The sequence below is a fragment of the Rhinopithecus roxellana genome, chromosome 4, assembly GCF_007565055.1.
Source record: "Rhinopithecus roxellana isolate Shanxi Qingling chromosome 4, ASM756505v1, whole genome shotgun sequence".
NCBI classification, from domain to species: Eukaryota; Metazoa; Chordata; class Mammalia; order Primates; family Cercopithecidae; genus Rhinopithecus; species Rhinopithecus roxellana.
The window spans coordinates 59,587,810-59,608,237 of record NC_044552.1 but is presented as its reverse complement, the minus strand read 5'-3'; the positions used below and the strand labels follow the sequence as shown (position 1 = coordinate 59,608,237).

The window sequence follows — 20,428 nt, the reverse complement described above, 5'->3', positions numbered from 1 at the left end:
AGAGCTTTGGGAGGAAAAGGCAGGAGGATTGCTTGAAGCCAGGAGTTCAGGACCAACCTGGGCAACAAAACAAACTGAGATCCTGTCTCTACAAAAAATTAAACAAACAAAAAAAACAAATCAATGCCCAGTTGCAGGGCTCTTTGGTCTTCTTAAAGAACAAACATATGAAATAAATAAAATTCTTTTTAAAGATAACAAATATAATGAACTTTCTCAACTGTAAAAGCATCTCTAAATTGTTCTATCAATGTACAGCCACTCCATGAACTACCCTGAAGAAAGTGTTGACTATTCTACTCAATTAACTTTAAACTAAGTTTGCTTTAATGAAGTGCCTCAATTTGAGCACCTTTAAATTTTTGCTTTTTATCCAAATTCATTCTGCCTTCTTCAAATTAAATAGTTTTGTTAGAAATCTGATAAGCAAGAGGTACTTTTCAGAAAGGGCAAGAGAATCCTACAACATGCTAGAATTTGAAATGATTTTTTTAAATCAGTCATGTCTCTGTGCTAGTAACTAAGAAAACTATATATATATATTCAATTCAAAGTTTATACAAAATAATGATTAAAAAGTTTACAAAATATAACATTAACTCCTAATATTGTCCAAGTTTTTTAACTGAGCTGCTCTCTTTAAAAGCATTCACTAAGCCAGCATTTGAAAGTTCTGCAACTTAAGGATAATTACTTTGCAGGTATGAGCCAATAGTGCCATCCACTGTTCCTATGAATGATCTTTCCCAAGTACAGTCTTACATTGCACTAGAAATAAGCATTACTTTAAAATTTCATTTGTACAATATTTTAGTGAAATAAGATATTTTGGGATTCCATTGAAGACATAAAAAAGACTGCAAATTTCAGGACAACTGGTTTGTGGATAAAAGAGTAAAAATGCAGTTCAGAATTGCCATAAATGCCTCAATTTCACACATTTAATTGTTTCATATAACTTTCACTTCATTCATAGTCCAAACTATCATATTCTTTTTTTCTACAAAACAATCATCTATAGTAAGAGAAGCAATTAGAACTATATTCCAGGTTAGCCAGAAAATTTTTTCTGCATTTAAGAAACACTGCTGTCAACTGAAATACTTAACAAACATTTATGGAGTGAATACTGTGAAAAAGACACTGTGCTAAAAGCTACAGGAGTGACTAAGATGATTTTTTTTTTTTTTTTTTTTTTTTTTTTGGTCAAACAATCACTTAAAACTGAACAGGTGAAATAGGAAATTGAAGAACCAACGTTGAATAGCATAAAGTCATAACCTCACATTCTGGTCCTAGCAAATTTCTTGCCTAAATAATAGAAAGAATAGAAAGAAATCAAGGGTAGAAGGGGTCTCAGAGAATGACGGTAGAGTAGAAGATACAGCAGCATAAAGATTTGAAAAAAAAATATGTATTAATGTGCTAAGCTATACATTCAGTAGGTAGCACCATACCCATGCCAGAAAAGACATCATCTCTAAGATCTCATCTAATTTATTCAAGTCATGCTTCTAGAAAATACAGTGTCTATGACTCCAAACTCCAAGTGCAGAGCTCTTTCCAATGTATCAGAGATTCTATTACCTTCTCCAGAATAGGCTGGTGCCACATTCTAGGCTCATGACAAAGATTAAGGTCCCTGCTGCCCATAAAGCTTACAGAAGAACACGAATAATAACCACAGCTCTGTACTAATCTTAGGCTGTGCAGATAAAACAGTTATAATACCCAGATTTTAAGTTTCACGAGAGAGCCATGTTAGGAAAACTATAAATTTACTTTTGAAAGAATATAATGTAGCGAACATCATATAATTGTGTGACTTGATGTAAGCTACAACTGTTAGGCACAGTCACACTCTGAGCTAGTATTTAATCAGAAAGGCCACCTTCCAGAGGAGATTGCTGTGTATGTTTAAGCTATCTTTTATATTTAGTCAACACTAGAGGCTTTGCTAATTAGCATAGTAAATAATAAGTTTCCATTTTTGAAAGTACTAGTCAACTACTAATCACAAGTAGTTAATAGCATAAAAGACAGTCGAAATAGAGTCTCAGTTAAAGAAGGGACACTCGAGATAAGTAGATTGGCTAAAATATTTTCCAAAACAGAGTAAAGAATCTTGCAGCACACACTTGCCTAAATCAGTGTTTCTCAAACTATATATAATGACAGAGCAGGATTTTTACTTCCAACCTCTTATAAACCAGTATCTGTGTAAAATACAGTGAAAATGAATTATAACTCACTGCTGTGACCTTAAACTGCCTTAAAAGTCTCTAAAATGCTTGCCCTCAATTTGTGTACTCATCACAGACCAGCAATCTGCAGTTAACTGGTCCACAGAACACACTTTGGTTAGACTGGCCTAGACCATGAAAGATGTGATTCTGGCTTGTCCCTGCCCCACTCTCACTCCAGACACTAGGAAAGGAATTCTGGTTGCTTGAGGATATATTATCTGTAGTGAGACACTATATTGCTTCATCTGGCTCAAGTGAACCTTTCTTACAAGGTTTGATTTCACCATCCAAAAAGAGAGAGAACGAGGACTCCACCAACATAACAAGAACGACTGGACTGTGCCAGCTTGCTTAATAAATTCCTACTGGAGACTGTGGACTAGGACTTGTTATCATTAGAACCTGACAGCAGAGTTGTCAGGTTATAATGAAATAATGAGTTTGAAATATCCATTCAAATATTTGCAGATAGCCTGCATATCCAGGAGTGGAATAGAAACTGATAAATTCTGTACATTACAGACATAAAGTGTAAAAATCTGAGTTAGTTTTCCCAAAGCCAGAGCGTTGCAGGGGGAAAAAAAATACTTTTAAAAATGATAACAAATTCAAGAATATAATCTCAAGGAAAATTAGATTCCCCTTAAAGGTTCTCAGTTACCACCATATGTCTGATGGCAAATAACAAGAAAGACAAGATAAATTTTAAAAGAGAAAGTATCAGTAAAATATCACAGGGTCAGACAGTATTTTCTAAGATGTGTTTAGCCTGAGGGAGGATTTCAAACCTTCGAGCTAAGGATAATCTGATAGGAGTATCTTTAAAATGATATAATTTATATAAGAACTGCGAAGCAGCATCTAACTCTTGGCTTTGGAAGATAAAAATTGCCAAGGGACTGTCAAAAAGGATGACTTTCATAGGGACACAGAAGGTAAAATAAAGCACAGATGTCCTTTATGCCACAATTTCCAATTTTTTACTTTTGTGCCCTACACTAGCCCCTACCCTGTCTCCATACTCTATTCCCACTGCTAGAAAAAATAAGGGAATCACGGCCGGGTGTGGTGGCTCACCAGTAATCTCAGCACTTTGGGAGGCCGAGGCGGGCGGATCACGAGGTCAGGAGATCGAGACCATCCTGGTTAACAGGGTGAAACCCCATCTCCACTGAAAATACAAAAAATAAGCCGGGTGTGGTGGCGGGCGCCTGTAGTCCCAGCTACTCAGGAGGCTGAGGCAGGAGAATCGCTTGAACCCAGGAGGCGGAGCTTGCAGTGGGCCGAGATCGCGCCACTGCACTCCAGCCTGGGAGACAGAGCAAGACTCGTCTCAAAAGAAAAAAGAAAAAGAAAAGAAAAAATAAGGGAGTCACACAAATGGGGGACCAGACAAAAACTGAGCTTTTCAACCTTAGCTTATTTCTTCCATTCATGGACATGTTGACTCCCTATGATACTGACCATAACATTTGATTGACTTCTTAAAAAATTCTACATAAGTATCCACACATACCCTATCCTGCTGTGCCCATCCAAAATGCATACAATCTGAAATTTTCAACTTCTGACTTCGCTGAAGCAACTGATGTACTTTTATGTTTTGCTTTATTTTATTTATTTAGAGATGAAGTCTCACTCTGTCGCCCAGGCTGGAGTGCAGTGGCATGATGTCAGCTCACTGTAACCTCCACTCCCTGGGTTCAAGCAATTCTCCTGCCTCAGCCTCCTGAGTAGCTGGGATTACAGGCATGCACCACCACACCCAGCTAATTTTTGTATTTTTAGTAGAGGCAGGGTTTCACCATGTTGACCAGGCTGGTTTCGAACTACTGACCTCAGGTGATCCACCTGCCTCAGCCTCCCAAAGTGCTGGGATTACAGGCGTGATCCACCGCACCTAGCCATCCTTTTATATTTTAAGTTAGAAATATAATAAGGCATAACAACTTTGCAAAGTCTAATGGTTCTAATAGTAACTTCAGTAATTTGCTAATACATATAATAAAAGTTGCTACAAATGGGACCCTTTTCCTAAAGAAAAATGAAAAATTTATGGAAAGTCAGATCTACATATTTAATCTGGAAGCAATAAAATTTTGAAAAGTGTTAGGATTTTACTGAGAAGGCTCATTTCTCTACTGATAACTATGAGTATAATCATTTTAAAACATTTAAAAGTAAGTGAAAAAAAGCAATGAGCTCCACCAGCATGAAAAAAATGAAATCCGGCTGGGCACAGTGGCTCACACCTGTAATCCCAGCACTTTGGGAGGCCAAGGTGGGTGGATCACAAGGTCAGGAGTTCAAGACCAGCCTGGCCAATATGGTGAAACCCTGTCTCTACTAAAAATACAAAAATTAGCTGGGTGTGGTGGCGTGCGCCTGTAGTACCAGCTACTCCGGAGGCTAAGGCAGAAGAATCAACTGAACTCAGGAGGCGGAGCTTGCAGTGAGCCGAGATCATGCCACTGCACTCCAGCCTGGGTGACAGAGCAAGACCCCATCTCAAAAAATAAAATAAAATAACATAAAATAACATAACAAATAAAATAAAATAAAATAAAATAAAGAAATTCAAGCTAATATGTTATAGAATGATAGTGTGGACAAATACTTATGGGAATGCTTTCATGTGACAGCAAGTGATATGGCTGCAACCGATTCAGGAAGATGATTAGCAGTCTGAGAAAATCAGAAACTCATTTCTCATTCTGGGACAATATGGATTAAATTTTCTTCACATGAAAAGCGTTATTTGCTAATGTACTGAGGATCAACACTCTAATGTGAAGGATACAAGAGGATGAGAGTGATACCAAATCCAGTGAGCTTTCACTCTTTTAAAGTGCAGGCCCATTTTGAAGAAAACATTAAGTCTATAAGAGAGAAAATTCAAATAATATACATAAAATATTTTACCTAAAGGCTATTTAAAATGGTTACCTAAAGCAAATTTTTAAAATTTTAAATTGTAAACATTAAAAAATTTTTAAATATTTTTAAAATTAATTTTTAATTAATGTATAGCAACAAAAACTAATAACTTATAAAACATTTACTCAACAAATATTTATTGAGTGCAGTCAGCCCTCTGTATCCACGTGTGTGCTATATCTACAGATTGAACCAATCATAGATTGAAATTATTTGGGGCCGGGTGCGGTGGCTCAAGCCTATAATCCCAGCACTTTGGGAGGTCGAGGTGCACAGATCACAAGGTCAGGACTTCGAGAGCAGCCTGGCCAATATGGTGAAACCCCGTCTTTACTAAAAATATAAAAATTAGCCAGGTGTGGTGGCATACCGCCTGTAGTCGCAGATACTCAGGAGGCTGAGGCAGAAGAATTGCTTGAACCCAGGAGGTGGAGGTTGCAGTGAGCCGAGATCGCGCCACTGTACTCCAGCCTGGGCGACAGACTGAGACTCCACATTAGAAAAAAAAAAGAAAATATTTGGAAGAAAAAAACAAAAACACTTAAAAATAATGCAACAATTAAAAGAAACTAAATTTTTAAAATATAGTATAACAACTATTTATGTAGCATTTATATTTTATTAGGTATTATTAGTAATCTAGAGATGATTTAAAGTATATTGGAAAGAGTCAGTGGGTTATATGAAAATACTACACCTTTTTTTGTTTTTTTTTTTTTTGAAACGGAGTCTAGCTCTGTCTCCAGGCTGGAGTTTAGTGGTGCGATCTCATCTGACTGTAACCTCTGCCTCCCAGGTTCAAGTGATTCCCCTGCCTCAGCCTTCCGAGTAGCTGGGATTACAGGCACATGCCGCCACACCCAGCTAATTTTTGTATTTTTAGTAGAGACGGGGTTTCACCTTGTTGGCCAGGATGGTCTCAATCTCCTGACCTCATGATCCACCCACCTCGGCCTCCCAAAGAGCTGGGATTACAGGCAGGAGCCACCACACTCGGCCAATACTACACCATTTTATATGAGGTACTTTAGTGTGCATAGATTTTGTATCTGAGGAGGTCCTGGAACTAATCCCCTGCAGATACCGAGGGACACCTGTATTCACTTTGTACTAAACACTGAACTCGAAGATAATAATGTAATGACAACTAAAACACATTCAGCACCCAAGGAGCTTACAATGTAGTGGAAGATACAAATGACACAGTCTGTAAAGTGCCATAATCAGGATATATAGGGAATGCTGTGGACATAAATTAGAGGGAGGGATAGATGTAGCCTGGTTGTGGAGGGAGAAACAAGCAGACATCCCAAGAAAGGAGCACATAGCTGAGTGCAGGAGGCTCACCCATGAGGTGAATGGGGAAGAACAGACACGCCAGGAAAACCCTTCAGCCTACGGGGAGGCCTGCAATCAAGACAGAGAAGAATCTGGAGTTTGGAGAATTTCAAGTAGTTCAGGAAGACTGAATACTGGAGTGTGAAGTGGGGAGTGACAAAATGAAGAAGAACATAGGGACCAGAAAAATAAACAGTTAAAAACAGACACTCAATAGGCCAAATACGTACCTGGAAAGTTACCGTGCAGAGACCTAATGAATCCTAATCTAACAGAGTTTGACAGACCTTGAAATACTAATGTTTTAAAGGAATGTGTCTAGCCAAAAGCCCCGCATAAACACACACACAAAACCAGCATTCTTCAGCCAGGCACAGTGGCTCATGCCTGTATTCCCAACACTCTGGAAGGCTGAGGCAAGTGGATTGCCTGAGTTCAGGAGTTCGAGACTAGCCTGGGCAACACACTGAAACTCTGCCTCTACTAAAGTAGAAAAAATTATCCAGGCATGGTGGTATGCACTTGTAATCCCAGCTACTCGGGAGGCTGAGATAGGAGAATCGCTTGAACCCAGAGGCGGAGGTTGTAGTGAGCCGAGATCACGCCACTGCACTCCAGCCTGGCAACAGAGGGAGACTTCATCTCAAAAAACAAAAATCAAAACACAAAAAAAAAACACTGCATTTTTCAGGAGAAAACATGATTAGCCAGCAAACTCCAAATATTATTGTCCAATTTGCAAAGCAATCTGTACCATGATGATAGTTTAGCATAGTCCCGCTAAACTGTCAAATTATATAACTTATTCATTCATTCATTCAGTAAATAAATATGCATTAAATCCCTACTGTGTATAATTTTCTACTTACTGGGGACAGAGTGGTAAATAACAAGATCAAAAAGGCCCTGCTCTCATGGAGTATATATGCCAGTGAGGAGAGACAATTAAAATACAAATAAATGACCATTTACATATTTCAATGCCAATTAAAGTTACAGAGGAAAACAAGGCAACTAAAAAAAAGAGAAGGAATGTTAGAACGTTTGAGGTTTTAAATAGGATCATCAGGAGTTGTGGGAAAGTATTACAATGTTTGAATGAAGGGGAAAGAAGAACTGAGGCAGGGGAAAGCAAACAGCCTTGCATTTATAATTTGGCTCAGGCTGGACAGACAGAATGAATATGTGAGGTACTCAGTCAAGTGACAACTATACTTCTCACTGTTAAATTCTGCTTAAATTACTACTTTCTGAGCTTGATAAGTTTGGGTTTCTGAATCTTCAACGCTGAAGGCCAGATGCTGGTCCACCACAAATTCACCAAGTCACTGAATGCCACTCCATGGGGCTTTTTGGGAAAAACCAAATGACTTTGGTCAACCTTCTCTAGTCTTTGACAGCAGCGTGGAGGATAAACCAGAAACTGGTGAGACTACAGAAAAGAGGGCTAGTGGCAACACAACTGCCACTGTTCTGGAGGAAGTAAAGGCACTGGATTCAGAGAAACAGGCAGATGGTGGACAAGGAAGCTGTTCACCAGTTCTCAATGAGAAGGAACATGAAGAAAGAACAGAAAGGAAGGAAAACAATTTCAAATAAAAGGGAAGGAGGATGAAGTAGAAAGGGGCAGAACAGCTTAAATCTGTGAGGAATGAGATGTGGTTGTATGGGTAATTAGCTGCTCCCTGTGATTTAAGAAACAGAAGGCCTTCATCTCATCAAATTTTCAGAAAACGTTTCTTTTTCTGATGGACTCATAATTTAAAGAATGCAAAAATTCAATAAATGCTTATGAAACAAATGAGTATACCAAGAGGTATAATCAAGGACTTTAAATCAAGGTGTGGAAATTAAAAGAGTACTTAATATTCTGTCATGATGCTTCTTTTAAGTTTAAAGCTCAGAAGAATAATATTTTAAAATACGCATCTCAAATAGTGAATAATCAAAGTGTGGTTAGTATCTTGGGCAACATTTACTATACCTTTACTAAAAAAAACAGTCGAATATGACAAGTGTCTTAATCACTCCACAAAATAAAGTGCTAATTTTTTTTAAAGATTTTAAATAAGGCCATAGCTGGGAAATGAAATGCATGTTTATTACCAAAAATGGAAATAATATTAAAGTTATAAAACCCTGCTGCAAATGTAAGTGCAGTTTACATACAGGAAACATTTCAGAAGAAACTGCATTCGAGCACATTTTGTAATTTTTCTTTCCCAAGAAAATGTTCGGCTACTTTTCTATGTCACATGTCCAAGAAAAAAAATTAAATTCATGAAATATACTGAATATTTTATGAGTAAGTTCGAGAGATGCTTACCCAGTATTGATGGAAATGATTTCTATCAGTGGATTCTTCCTAATCTTCGGCAAATCCAATCGTGCTCCCCCCAGCCGCCTTCCATTATCCTTTTTCTGACCCAGCAGTCTCACGGAGTGACCTTCAAACCAAGCACATAAATATACATTAGCAAGAGTCACACACTTCACTGTAACTTAATGCTTTCAACAAACGTGTTCATTTAACTTCTTTTTGGGAGCAGGGGAAACAACATAAAGGAGTGAAGCGTGATCATTTAAACTTAAGAAATGCTGTCAAAAGGGAAAACAGTGGCCGAGGGCAGTGGCTCACACCTGTAATCCCAGCACTTTGGGAGGCCAAGGTGGGTGGATCACCTGAGGTCAGGAGTTTGAGACCAGCCTGACCAACATGGTGAAACTCCATCTCTACTAAAAATACAAAAATTAGCCAGGTGTTGTGGCGGGTGCCTGTAATCCCAGCTACTTGGGAGGCTGAGGCATAAGAATAGCTTGAGCCCGGGAGGTGGAGTTTGCAGTGAGCCGAGATGGCACCACTGCACTCCAGCCTAGGTCACAGAGTGAAACTCCGTCTCAAAAAAAAAACAAAACAAAACAAAACAAAAAACGGAAAAACAGCTGTATTCAAGGCCTATTTGCTCTGCTTATATTGGAACAGATGAGAAACAGAATACCCTCAAAATATCATTTCTACAGTTATAAATACTCTCTAGCATAGGCCATATACGTACGTGCAGCAGGAAGGGTTGGCTTGGGCACTGGGCCTGCCTGCCACTACATCACAGAAAAAATGAGTAATAATAATAATAAGACAAAAGCAATCCCAAGTAACTGCTCAAAGCAAACAACAAATCAAAGAAGTAAATAATCGAAAAGCTGAGATAAAATTGCCCTTTAGGGCTGGATTTTTTAAACAAACAAACATTTTAAACTTATTTTTACACAATGCCACAAAAGGAAATCAGATCACTACTAAGAGCTATTAAAATGTCTGTAATTTTTAAATTTTGATATAATTTCACACTTGTAGAAAAAGTGGAAGAACACAAAATACAAAAAAATCCCATACCCTTCAGATTCAATTATTATTTTACCATATTTATTTGTCATTTGTTCTTTCTATATGGACATATTGTATTTTGGGTTTTTTTGTTTGTTTGGTTGGTTGGTTTTTTGGGTTTTTTTTAGTTTTGTTTTGTTTGTTTTAAGAGACAGGGTCTCGCTATATTGCCTAGGCTGATTTCAAACTCCTGGGCTTAAGCAGTCCTCCTGTCTCAGCCTCCCAAAGTGCTGGGATTACAGGCATGAGCCACTTCACCCGGCCTAGACCTATTATTTTTATAACTTTACTGAGGTATATCCTATAGCCTATAAAATTCACACACTATGAGAGTAAGAGTCTATGATAGTCAATACATTTGTAAAGTTTTGGCCAGGCGTGGTGGCTCACACCTGTAATCCTGGCATTTTGTGAGGCCAAGGCAGGCAGACCAGCCCAGCCAACATGGTGAAACCTCGTCTCTACTAAAAATACCAAAATTAGCTGGGTGTGGTGACATGCACCTGTAAGCCCAGCTACTCAAGAGAGTGAGGCAAGAGAATCACTTGAACCTGGGTGACAGAGGTTGCAATGAGCCAAGATCACGCCACTGCACTCCAGCCTGGGCGACAGAGTGAGACTCCGTCTCAAAGAAAAAAAGTTTTCTAATCATCACAATAACTCAATTTTAGAAATATGATGTAAATGTTCTAAAACTGAATGGAACAACTGAATGGAACATCACCCCAAAATAAGAATTTTGGGGAGTGATGTAAATGTTCTAAAATTGAGCTTATTAGAGTCTATCTCTATTCCCATACCAAATAGAGGGAATTTTGTTAATCCACTGACCAGCTGATTGACATTTGAATTGTTTCCAATTAACAGCTACCATAAAAATGCTTCTGTGAACATTCGCATGCAAGTTTTTATACAGACATATGTTCTATTTCCCTTGGATATATTCCTAGGAGTAGAACTGCTGGATCATGTGGTAAATTTATATTTAACATTTTAAGAAACAACAGCTTACAAAAGCAGTCATACCATTTTATATTCCCACCAGCAATGTATGAGGTTTTGAGTTTCTTCATATCCTTGCCAATACTTAGTACTACAACTTCTTCTGATAACAGCCATTCTAATGGGTGTGTAGTGGTATGTGACTGTGGTTTGAATATGCATTTCCACAGTGAGGAATGATGTTGAGTACTTTTTCATGTGATTATCAGCCAAATGTATTTCTTATTCAGTAGAATGTTATGATAATCAATTTTATATGTCAACTTGACTGTGCCACAGGGTACCCAGATATTTTGATATTATTCTGAATGTCTCTGTGAGGGTGTTTCTAGATAAGATACCATTTGAATTGGCAGACTAGGTAAAGCAAATTGCCTTCCCAGTGTGGATGAGCCTCATCCAATTAAATAAAGGTCTCAATTAAAAAAAAAAAAAGGCTAAGAGTGAGCTCCTCCTGACTGACTGTATGAGCTAGAACACAGGTCCATTTCAGCCTTTAGACTCACACTGAAATATCGTCTCTTCTTGGGTCTCAAGTGTGCCAGCCTGTGGACTGTAACTTAACACCATTGGCTCTCCTGTTTCTTAGGCCTTTGAACTCAGACTGGAATTACATACACAACAGCTCTCTGAGGTTTCCAGCTTGCTGAACGCAGATCTTGGAACTTCTCAACCTCCACAGTTGCATGTGCCAATTCCTTACACTACATCTCTTTCTATATATACACCCATTGGTCCCAACTAATACAAATGTCTACTCCAGTATTTTGCCAGTATTTTAATCAGAGTATTTGTCTTACTGAGTTGTAAGAATTATTTACACATTATGGTTACAAGACCTTTATCAGATATATGATTTATAAATATTTTCTCTCAGTCTGTGGCTTGTATTTTCACGTTCACGATGGTGTGTCTTGAAAAGTAAATGTTTTTTCCATTTAATGAAGTTCAATGTATCCAATTTTTTCTTTTATGGCTCATGCTTTTGGTGTCACATCTGAGAACTCTTTAGCTATATTAAGGGACAGAGATTTATCATGTGTTTTCTTCTACATGTTTTATTGTTTCTGTCTTATATTTATGTCTAGAATTCACTTTATTTTTATGTACAGTGAAGGCCTAAGCTCTTTTTTTAATATGGATATTCAATTGTCCTGATGCTATTTCTTTTCCTTCTTCCTCTTTTGTGCTATTGGCACACATATTAACATATATAGTGGTATACAGTAGCACCACTTATCTGTGGCTTTGCTTCCCACGGATTCAGTTACCCACAGTACAGTATAAGAAGATATTTTGAGACAGGGAGAGAGAGACCCCACATTCTCATAACTTTTATTATATTGTATTGTAATAATTATTCTTTTTTTTTTTTTTTTTTTTTTTTTGAGACGGAGTCTAGCTCTGTGGCCCAGGCTGGAGTGCAGTGGCCGGATCTCAGCTCACTGCAAGCTCTGCCTCCCGGGTTTACACCATTCTCCTGCCTCAGCCTCCTGAGTAGCTGGGACTACAGGCGCCCGCCACGTCGCCTGGCTAGTTTTTTGTATTTTTTAGTAGAGACGGGGTTTCACCGTGTTAGCCAGGATGGTCTCGAACTCCTGACCTCGTGATCCGCCCGTCTCGGCCTCCCAAAGTGCTGGGATTACAGGCTTGAGCCACCGCGCCCGGCACTCTATTTTCTTACTATTGTTGTCAATCTCTTACTGTGCCTAGTTTGTGAATGAAACTTTATCATAGGTATGGATGTATGTATAGGAAAAAACACAGGACACACAGGGTTTCGTACTCTCCATAGTTTCAGGCATCCACTGGGGGATCTTGGAATGTATCTCTCATGGTTAAGGGAAGACTCATGTAAAGCTAAAATACAGTGCTATAATTATTGTTTGTTACATAATTATATGTTTTTTCTGTTTTGTTTTCTATGAGACAGGGTCTCACTCTGTCACCCAGGCCAGAGTGCAATGGCACAATCATGGCTCACTGCAGCCTCGACTGCCTGGGCTCAAGCGATCCTTCCATCTCAGCCTCCTGAGGAGCTGAGACTACAGGTGTGCACCACGACGTCCATTACTTTTTAAATTTTTTTAATAGAGATGAGGTCTTGCCATGTTGTCCAAGCTGGTCTCAAACTCCTGGGATTAGGTGATACTCCCACCTTGGCCTCCCAAAGTACTAGAATTAAAAGTATGAGTCACTGCACCTGGCCTATGTATTTTTTTAATAATGAAAACGTGAAAAATATGTTTACTCATATAAATACCATTTCTAGCATGTTTCACTGCTCCTTGGAATCCAAGTTATTATTCAGTGCCTCTTCTTTGCTGCCTGACAAACTTTCAATATTTCTTACAAAGTCCATTCCAGTTTCTGCTGCATGTGCAGAAGAAACAACTTCTGGTTAACTTAAGGTATGTGGAGAGTTTCACAAGCCTCATAGCACTAGCTCAGCTCCCAGAATTCCCCGCTAAAACCCTGGCTAGTCCGTCTGTCCATTGCTTGCACCCAACAGGTCAGTAACTTCAGTCCAGTAGAGCTGCAGACCTTCCCTACTGCTTGCCATCAAAATCTCCACCGTATCTGACAGTTCTCCAAATCCACTGCTCTGTCTCAGGAGCAGCCAGGAAGCTGCTGGCTTTCATGGCCTGTTTTGGCCTAGTTGCAACCTTGTCCACTGAGCAGAGGAGGGAAAATGGAGCCGCCTCAGCATAAATACCAAGACTTACACTGTTTTTATCCGAAGTTCAGTTTTTTCATGAATAAACACTTCTCAGTTTGTTGAATGCTTTTAGTTGATTTCCGGAGTACTGACATGATTTGCTTTTGACTGCTTGTGCAACTTTAGCATTGTTTTTGAGAAGAAGGTTTGTTGACCTCCTCATGCCATCATGACAGAAGCATATCAAATGCAACTTTTAAGAAGCAATCATTAAAATAACTTCAAATACATAATTAGAACAGCTCTAAGATTCTAAGTACTTACATACATGTTTCATTGCTTGTCATTTAAGAAAGCTTTATTGCTTAAATATCTCCGGTACAACTTTTTACAACCAAAAGTAATAAAACCATCAGTCATAGCCTTTTTGCGCTACTCACCTTAATAAGAAACATTTAGTACTTTATTTGTTCTGAAAATTTATGCTCCAACATAGAAACAAGCTAAAGTCAAGCAAGCATTTGGCATGTTGGATTCCACAGATTTTCAAGATAAGTTAAATTCTCCAATCAAAAGCCCAGTTAATGAAGAGGTGTGCAAGACTGGCATGCTAACATAATAGTTCTCCAAGAGATGCCAAGAGTTCAATAACGACTATGCAAAACCATGCTATTTTCATACTTGCATGAGACAAATTTCATTATATCCTGCTGAGATTCCAGTAATATGCAGCCTGTACTAATAACATTTGATAAATTATTCATCTGCACTATCTACATGCAAATAAAGGAAAGTATCTCTGCCTGATGATATAATGAGTTATTTTCCAATCCAATGATTCATTAAAGAGCAGCAGACCTAACAATAGTCTGGTTTTTTAAAATTGAAAACTATAGCACACTAAAGACAAAGTAGGAAATAACATAACAGTCACTTGTTATATCTGGCCAAAGATGAAAGGAGGGAATTTCAACCATAAAACAATTCTTTGTTTAAAAATGGAGTAGCAGAACAAAACTTTTATTTGTAATACACCCTTTCATTTAGAAATCCTCTTTCAAACAGAACTGCTGTTTCAAATTAATTCCTTAAGTCCATAAACCATATAGTAAATATAAATACTGTGAATCCTTACCTATTTTATGTACAGTTAGCAATACTGTCGCCATCTAAAACAAACTAAAACTTGCCAGAATAAAGAATAAAACTGATGGCATAAGTATACATATGTAACAAACCTGCACGTTATGCACATGTACCCTAGAACTTAAAGTATAATAAAAAAAAAAAAAAAAAAAAAAAAAAAAAAAAAAAAAAAAAAAACAGCAAAAAAAAAAAAAAAAGAATAAAACTGAAAAAGCAAGTCTTTGGAAAGAAAAGGAGAGAGAACAAGGACTCAGGATCAGAGAAACATGCTGAAAGATTTGAGATGTGAAAGGTAAAAGGCAAATTTTTGGAGCGAATTTGTCCTGAAAATGAGCACGCTATACTTACGAAAGGACCATGAGGCAAAGACCACAATTACACATTCACACATTCCTTCTTTATTTGATCCTTTCTCATTAGCCACTGAGGCCTAGCACTGTCACAGAAAAAGAATGGCTGCTCACTGAGCACTGGTTTATTTTGTGATTACTGTGAATCAGCCTTTTGGCTTGAATGAAGGGAAAGAGAAAAGAAAGAAGGCAAACCAGTATAGAAAAGAAAAAGGGAGTGAGTTTTTACATTGTTTCAATCCCATGTAATAAGAAATTAAAGGAGGAAATAGTAATAGGAACAGATGGGGAGATGACGCTCAGTGTGACAAGATCAACTGATAATGACATGAGGCCACCGAGGAGATGGTGATAAATATGTAAAGTGACTAAAAGAGATATGCAACTTTAATAAAAAGATGAGAAAGGAAGACTGGCATATATTTAGAATGAGACATACTCAAAAACGTTGTATTTCTGAGATCTTTTATCTTTTCCATTTTAAATGTAAGTTCACATTTCACCTCCTCTAAATAATGGTCAAATATGTCTCGGTGGGTTTATTAACCCTCTTTAATAAACATCTCTCTGAGTTGTTACTTACAAGTGTCAGACACAATTCAATCCTGTTAAAACCAAATTCAATTTTAAGCCCTGAGGTTTTCAGCAGTTATTCATAAATCAGCTACAAAATCTGATTCCACGCTGGTTTTTACATTTGATCTAATCCATTAAAGAATGTTACTAAACCATTTTACCAACTAAAATTATTATATGTTGTAAAAATTTGAACCAAAAAGCTAGCTTTTGATACAATTCACTGTTGTGTACACATTTCTGAATTCATAATAGTGAAATATTTATGAGAAGAGAAACCAAGACATTGTATATTTTGGTACAGTAATTGCTACACTAGTTGAATCAATGTTCAACGCTGTCTATCGATCTTCAAGAACAAATATGTTTTCTAAATCTCATGGTGCTACCTGCATTGAATGGTGTTAGAACCGAGGGAAAACATCCCATCCACGTATACTAGAAAGCCCGGCCTGTCAGCATATCAGGAAGCCAATCATAATGGTCATTTACAAATAGAAAAGAACCAACTCCCCAAACATAAAGACATATATTAATTGAGTGATAGAAACATAACTAGCTACAAAATATATCTATGAACTAAATTATGCTCCTACATACAAACCAATCTTCTCTGCTTGGTTCTCATGTTCTAAAGTGGGTCGCACATACTAGCTTTAGAGTATCATTCATATTACAGAAATACCAATGATCTGGCAACTTGGTCGCCTATTGTTTATTTTTTCCCTTTATTTTTTTCTAAAGGCTCTATAAACAGCCTGACTTTTCGTCAATATTTCATTCACTCCATCTAATTTTAAAGGCCAGTCACTGTTTTCTTAATATATGACCACCCACCTCCACTACCACCAGAGAGAACTCATGCCAAGGCTTGTTGGTTTTATTTTTTATCTCTTGATGACTGGTCTCACCTCGCACAAATTTGGTTCCATTAAGTACACACAGAAAAGACTTGTCTGAACCCTAGCTCTGGGTCGGCCTGCTGGAAATATTCCTAGTGAAGCAATCCACCACGATGATGGGGACAGACAGCAGAAGGCTGGCAGAATATTCAAGCAAAAACGTTTTTTAAAAAATGAATAAACGGGCCGGGTGCAGCAGCTCACACCTGTAATCCCAGCACTTTGGGAGGGTGAGGCAGGAGGATCATGAGGTCAGGAGAACGACACCATCCTGGCTAACAGGGTGAAATCCTGTCTCTACTAAAAATACAAAAAATTAGCCGGGCATGGTGGCGGGTACCTGTAGTTCCAGCTACTCGGGAGGCTGAGGCAGGAGAATGGTGTGAACGTAGGAGGTGGAGCTTGCAGTGAGCCGAGATCATGCCACTGCACTCCAGCCTGGGTGACAGAGCGAGACTCTGTTTTTTTTTTTTTTTTTTTTTTTTTTAAAAGTGTACTATACATATCAATTCTCACTAAAATTTGATCACATCAATTTGAATTTTATTTAAGAATATTAGATAAAAGTGCCCAATTTAATCTGTTTTTCTACAAAATGTTCATAGTTACCATTTAAAGTGTCCTTAATAGGCATCTTAACTACTCAATTACAAAGAACAACAAAAGTGTAGTCTAACTTTTTCTCTACTCCATTCAATATCATTCCTCATATACAGGTACTTCTTAGAAGAAAAAAAGGTAGGTATTCATGCTAAAGTGCGACACTCCTTTGAAACACTTCATCTTAAAAGAAGAAAATAGTATAAAACACAGAAATTGGGTTAAATGGAAGAAGCAGCTTTGTCACAAGTCTAGATTGGAAAACTTTACACAAAATGGTAGAATTAACTAAAAAACACAGAATCGTTACAACTCAAGCTCTAATTCTTTGCTACTGAGATTAAATAATTCCCTTTTTCAGCAAGTATGAAGAGTTTGTTAATGAGAGCAATGACACCTAGAAAAAGATATTAAAATGAGAAAAGAATAAGAAGAGACTGTCCAAAAAGACAAAACTAAAAGTATAAATCAGAGTATACGTAAAGAGAGCCCACTGAGGTACTGATGTTACCAAGGTGCATTTCCAGAGTTTAACAAAGCATGAAGATTCCAACACCTTACCTGGTGGACTGGGGAGGACGCTAAGGTAAGATCACAGTACACAGTTTAAATCCCTAGAAATCTGAGAATTGTTTAATATCAAAACTCCTGTTTTAAAAAAAGTACCTACTCTATAATCTTAATAATATAAAATTTATTTATGGACAAGAATTACAGAAGAGAACATGGAAAGATGAAAACATTTATTGGAATGGAATGTTCTTAGGCAATTTTTTTATTCCATTTGCACATTATCAATGGTATAATAAATAATTAAGTTACATTAAACAAAGGATACGTATAACAAAGTAATCTGCATAAGCAAAATGTCCTTTTACTCTAATGGAGATACCTTCTGGGGAAATTACAGTAAGTATTTAATTTTATGTTTTAATTACTATATCTTTTGCAAGCAGATGTCTTTTATGACAGTGGGAATAGATTTACATGGTGTCAATTCATTTTTTCTGAATCCAAATCAAGTGTACATCAAAACAGTTAAAAGTCAAAGCAGTCCCATGTCAATAACTCAACGTTAATATTGACCCTTAGTAGAACTCCTTAGATCATTAGCTGTCTTGCTACAACAGACTCTCCTGAATTCTAAATTTATTAAATGGCTCCAAGCCTTTGATATTTACAGCAATAAAGCTATGAGCACTTCTGTTTCTGTATGTAAAGCATCTACAGCAACAATACAGAACATAATGATTTCTCATGCTCAAACCTGCATTCCCAAGGATACTGTAGCCAGTGATGAAAGCAAAGCAGACCTTACAAAAGACAGCACTCAAGCTGCTGGAAAATGAGAACAATAAAACGTACAAGACATAAGGAACTTGTAAGCCACAGTTAATTTTAAAATTGAAGCTCAGAGTCCTACTGAATTAGACCATTTTATGCATTGCTATAATACCTGAGCCTGCGTAATTTATAAAGAAAAGAGGTTTAATTGGCTCACAATTCTGCAGGCTGTACCAGAAGCATGGTAACAGCAATCTGCTCAGCTTCTAGTGAGGCCTCAGGAAGCCTCCAATCATGGCAGAAGGCAAAGGGGGTGCCCACCTGTCGGGGAGAGTAGGAACAAGAAAAGATGCAAAGGGGAGAGATAACACACACTTGTAAACAACCACCTCACGTGAGAATCCCCTATGGGCCAGTACAGCACCAAGCCATTCGCGAGGGAACCGCCCCCATGACCCAAACACCTCCCACCAGGCTCCAGTTCCAACAGCAAGGATCACAATTCAAAATGAGATTTAGAAGGGACAAACATCCAAACGATGTTGTACTCACTTTCAATCACAAATGAAAATGTCAAGTCTCCTCCTGCGAATTCAACTCAAGCCACCATAAAGTGTGACCGAAGAGATGGGAAGCAGTAAAGGCTGGGGAATTTTCCCGTCTATGTATTTTAAAAAATGCCTGTCTGACCTTGTTGACCTTCATTTCACTTCCAATCAAGAACTGAATAATCTTGTACTGTGGGCAGCATAAAGACTATCTAAATGAGAGGAGGCCCCTGGAGCTCACTTTGCTTTAAATTCACTCTCTTAGTCCTCAACCCCTTGAGATAAGTGTTATCACTGCCTTTCTATAGAAATGGCAAGAGTGAAGTAAGTTTAAAAGAAAGAGGATGTACATTTCATATTGTAAGTCACTGTATTAATGTACATGCACAACTGAAACAAAAGTTCCATAATACCATAGATGAGCTTAGAAAACGAAGCAAGTATGAAATATTACTTTTTAATATTTAAATACAACATTAAAAAACCCCCAAAATACACCCCTTACCAAAACAAAACAAAACAATCTTCTGTATCTTAAGTCACTACTTTGACTTCTGCCTTAAAGGGACTTAAGGTGTCGAGGAAGGCAGACTGTTGAACAAATAAGAGGAAGGACGTGTCAGAGGTGATTTGACAGATGTTTCTAAGTATAGAGAGACACCACAACAAGGGAGTGGTCAACTATCCCAGGGAAAATCAGGAAAGACTTCAGGGAGAGGTCACACTGAAGTCTGGGAGGCAGAGCAAGCAGGATACAAATTATATACATGATTATATCTATTTCACAGTACCTTTTGCTAGAATTCCTGTTTTTGACTGATTTTCCCCTTCTTAAAACCAATCTAGTTAAAAGCCTATCACTTTAACTGGATTTCACTGAAAAGATTTATCAAGACTTGGCAGGAAGGGGCCCCATGGTGAAAGACCATGTCTTCAAAAATGAAAATGCTCCTAAAAATAATTTATGAAGTAGAAATTATGTGGGCTTGAGATTCTTAGTTCTAGTCAAAAGACTAATCAAACATTGTCTTAAAATTTAATTTTAAAAAACGACACTGTTGGGCATGGACTGTCAAAGACTGAAAGTCATGAACATTAAAATACCTCTGATTATAGCTGCAAAACTTATGAGAATACAAGATTTAAGGCATATCCTTAAAAAAAATCCCAGGGCTCTTTTTTTTTTTTTTTTTTTTTTTTGACCTAACTATTTGACAGTAAAAATTCTATATACGAAGTATGTTTTATATTAAAACTTTCAAAACTTATTCTTACAACACACAAGAATTTTCTCCATAGAATCTTTTCATTTGTTTTTTATTGGTTGGCTTTTTTATCAGTTGCTTACAGTTAGGGAAATACATTCACTCACTCTTTTCCCAATTTAAGCACCTTTACAGCACGGTATGAATAAAACAGTCTACACAGAATTTTCTTTAAAAAAATTAAGCTATC

At 37.5% G+C, this 20,428-nt stretch overlaps 1 protein-coding gene across 2 annotated transcripts in view; it reads right to left on the bottom strand.

Annotated features, from left to right (window-relative positions):
• Positions 1-20,428, bottom strand: part of CDKAL1 (CDK5 regulatory subunit associated protein 1 like 1) — a 718,226-nt gene that overhangs the window by 445,302 nt on the left and 252,496 nt on the right. For both annotated transcript variants that reach the window (XM_010354099.2, XM_030929089.1), the window contains one exon: positions 8,848-8,968. In XM_010354099.2, coding sequence (XP_010352401.1) covers positions 8,848-8,968 — 121 coding nt within the window. The remainder of the gene's footprint in view (positions 1-8,847; positions 8,969-20,428) is intronic.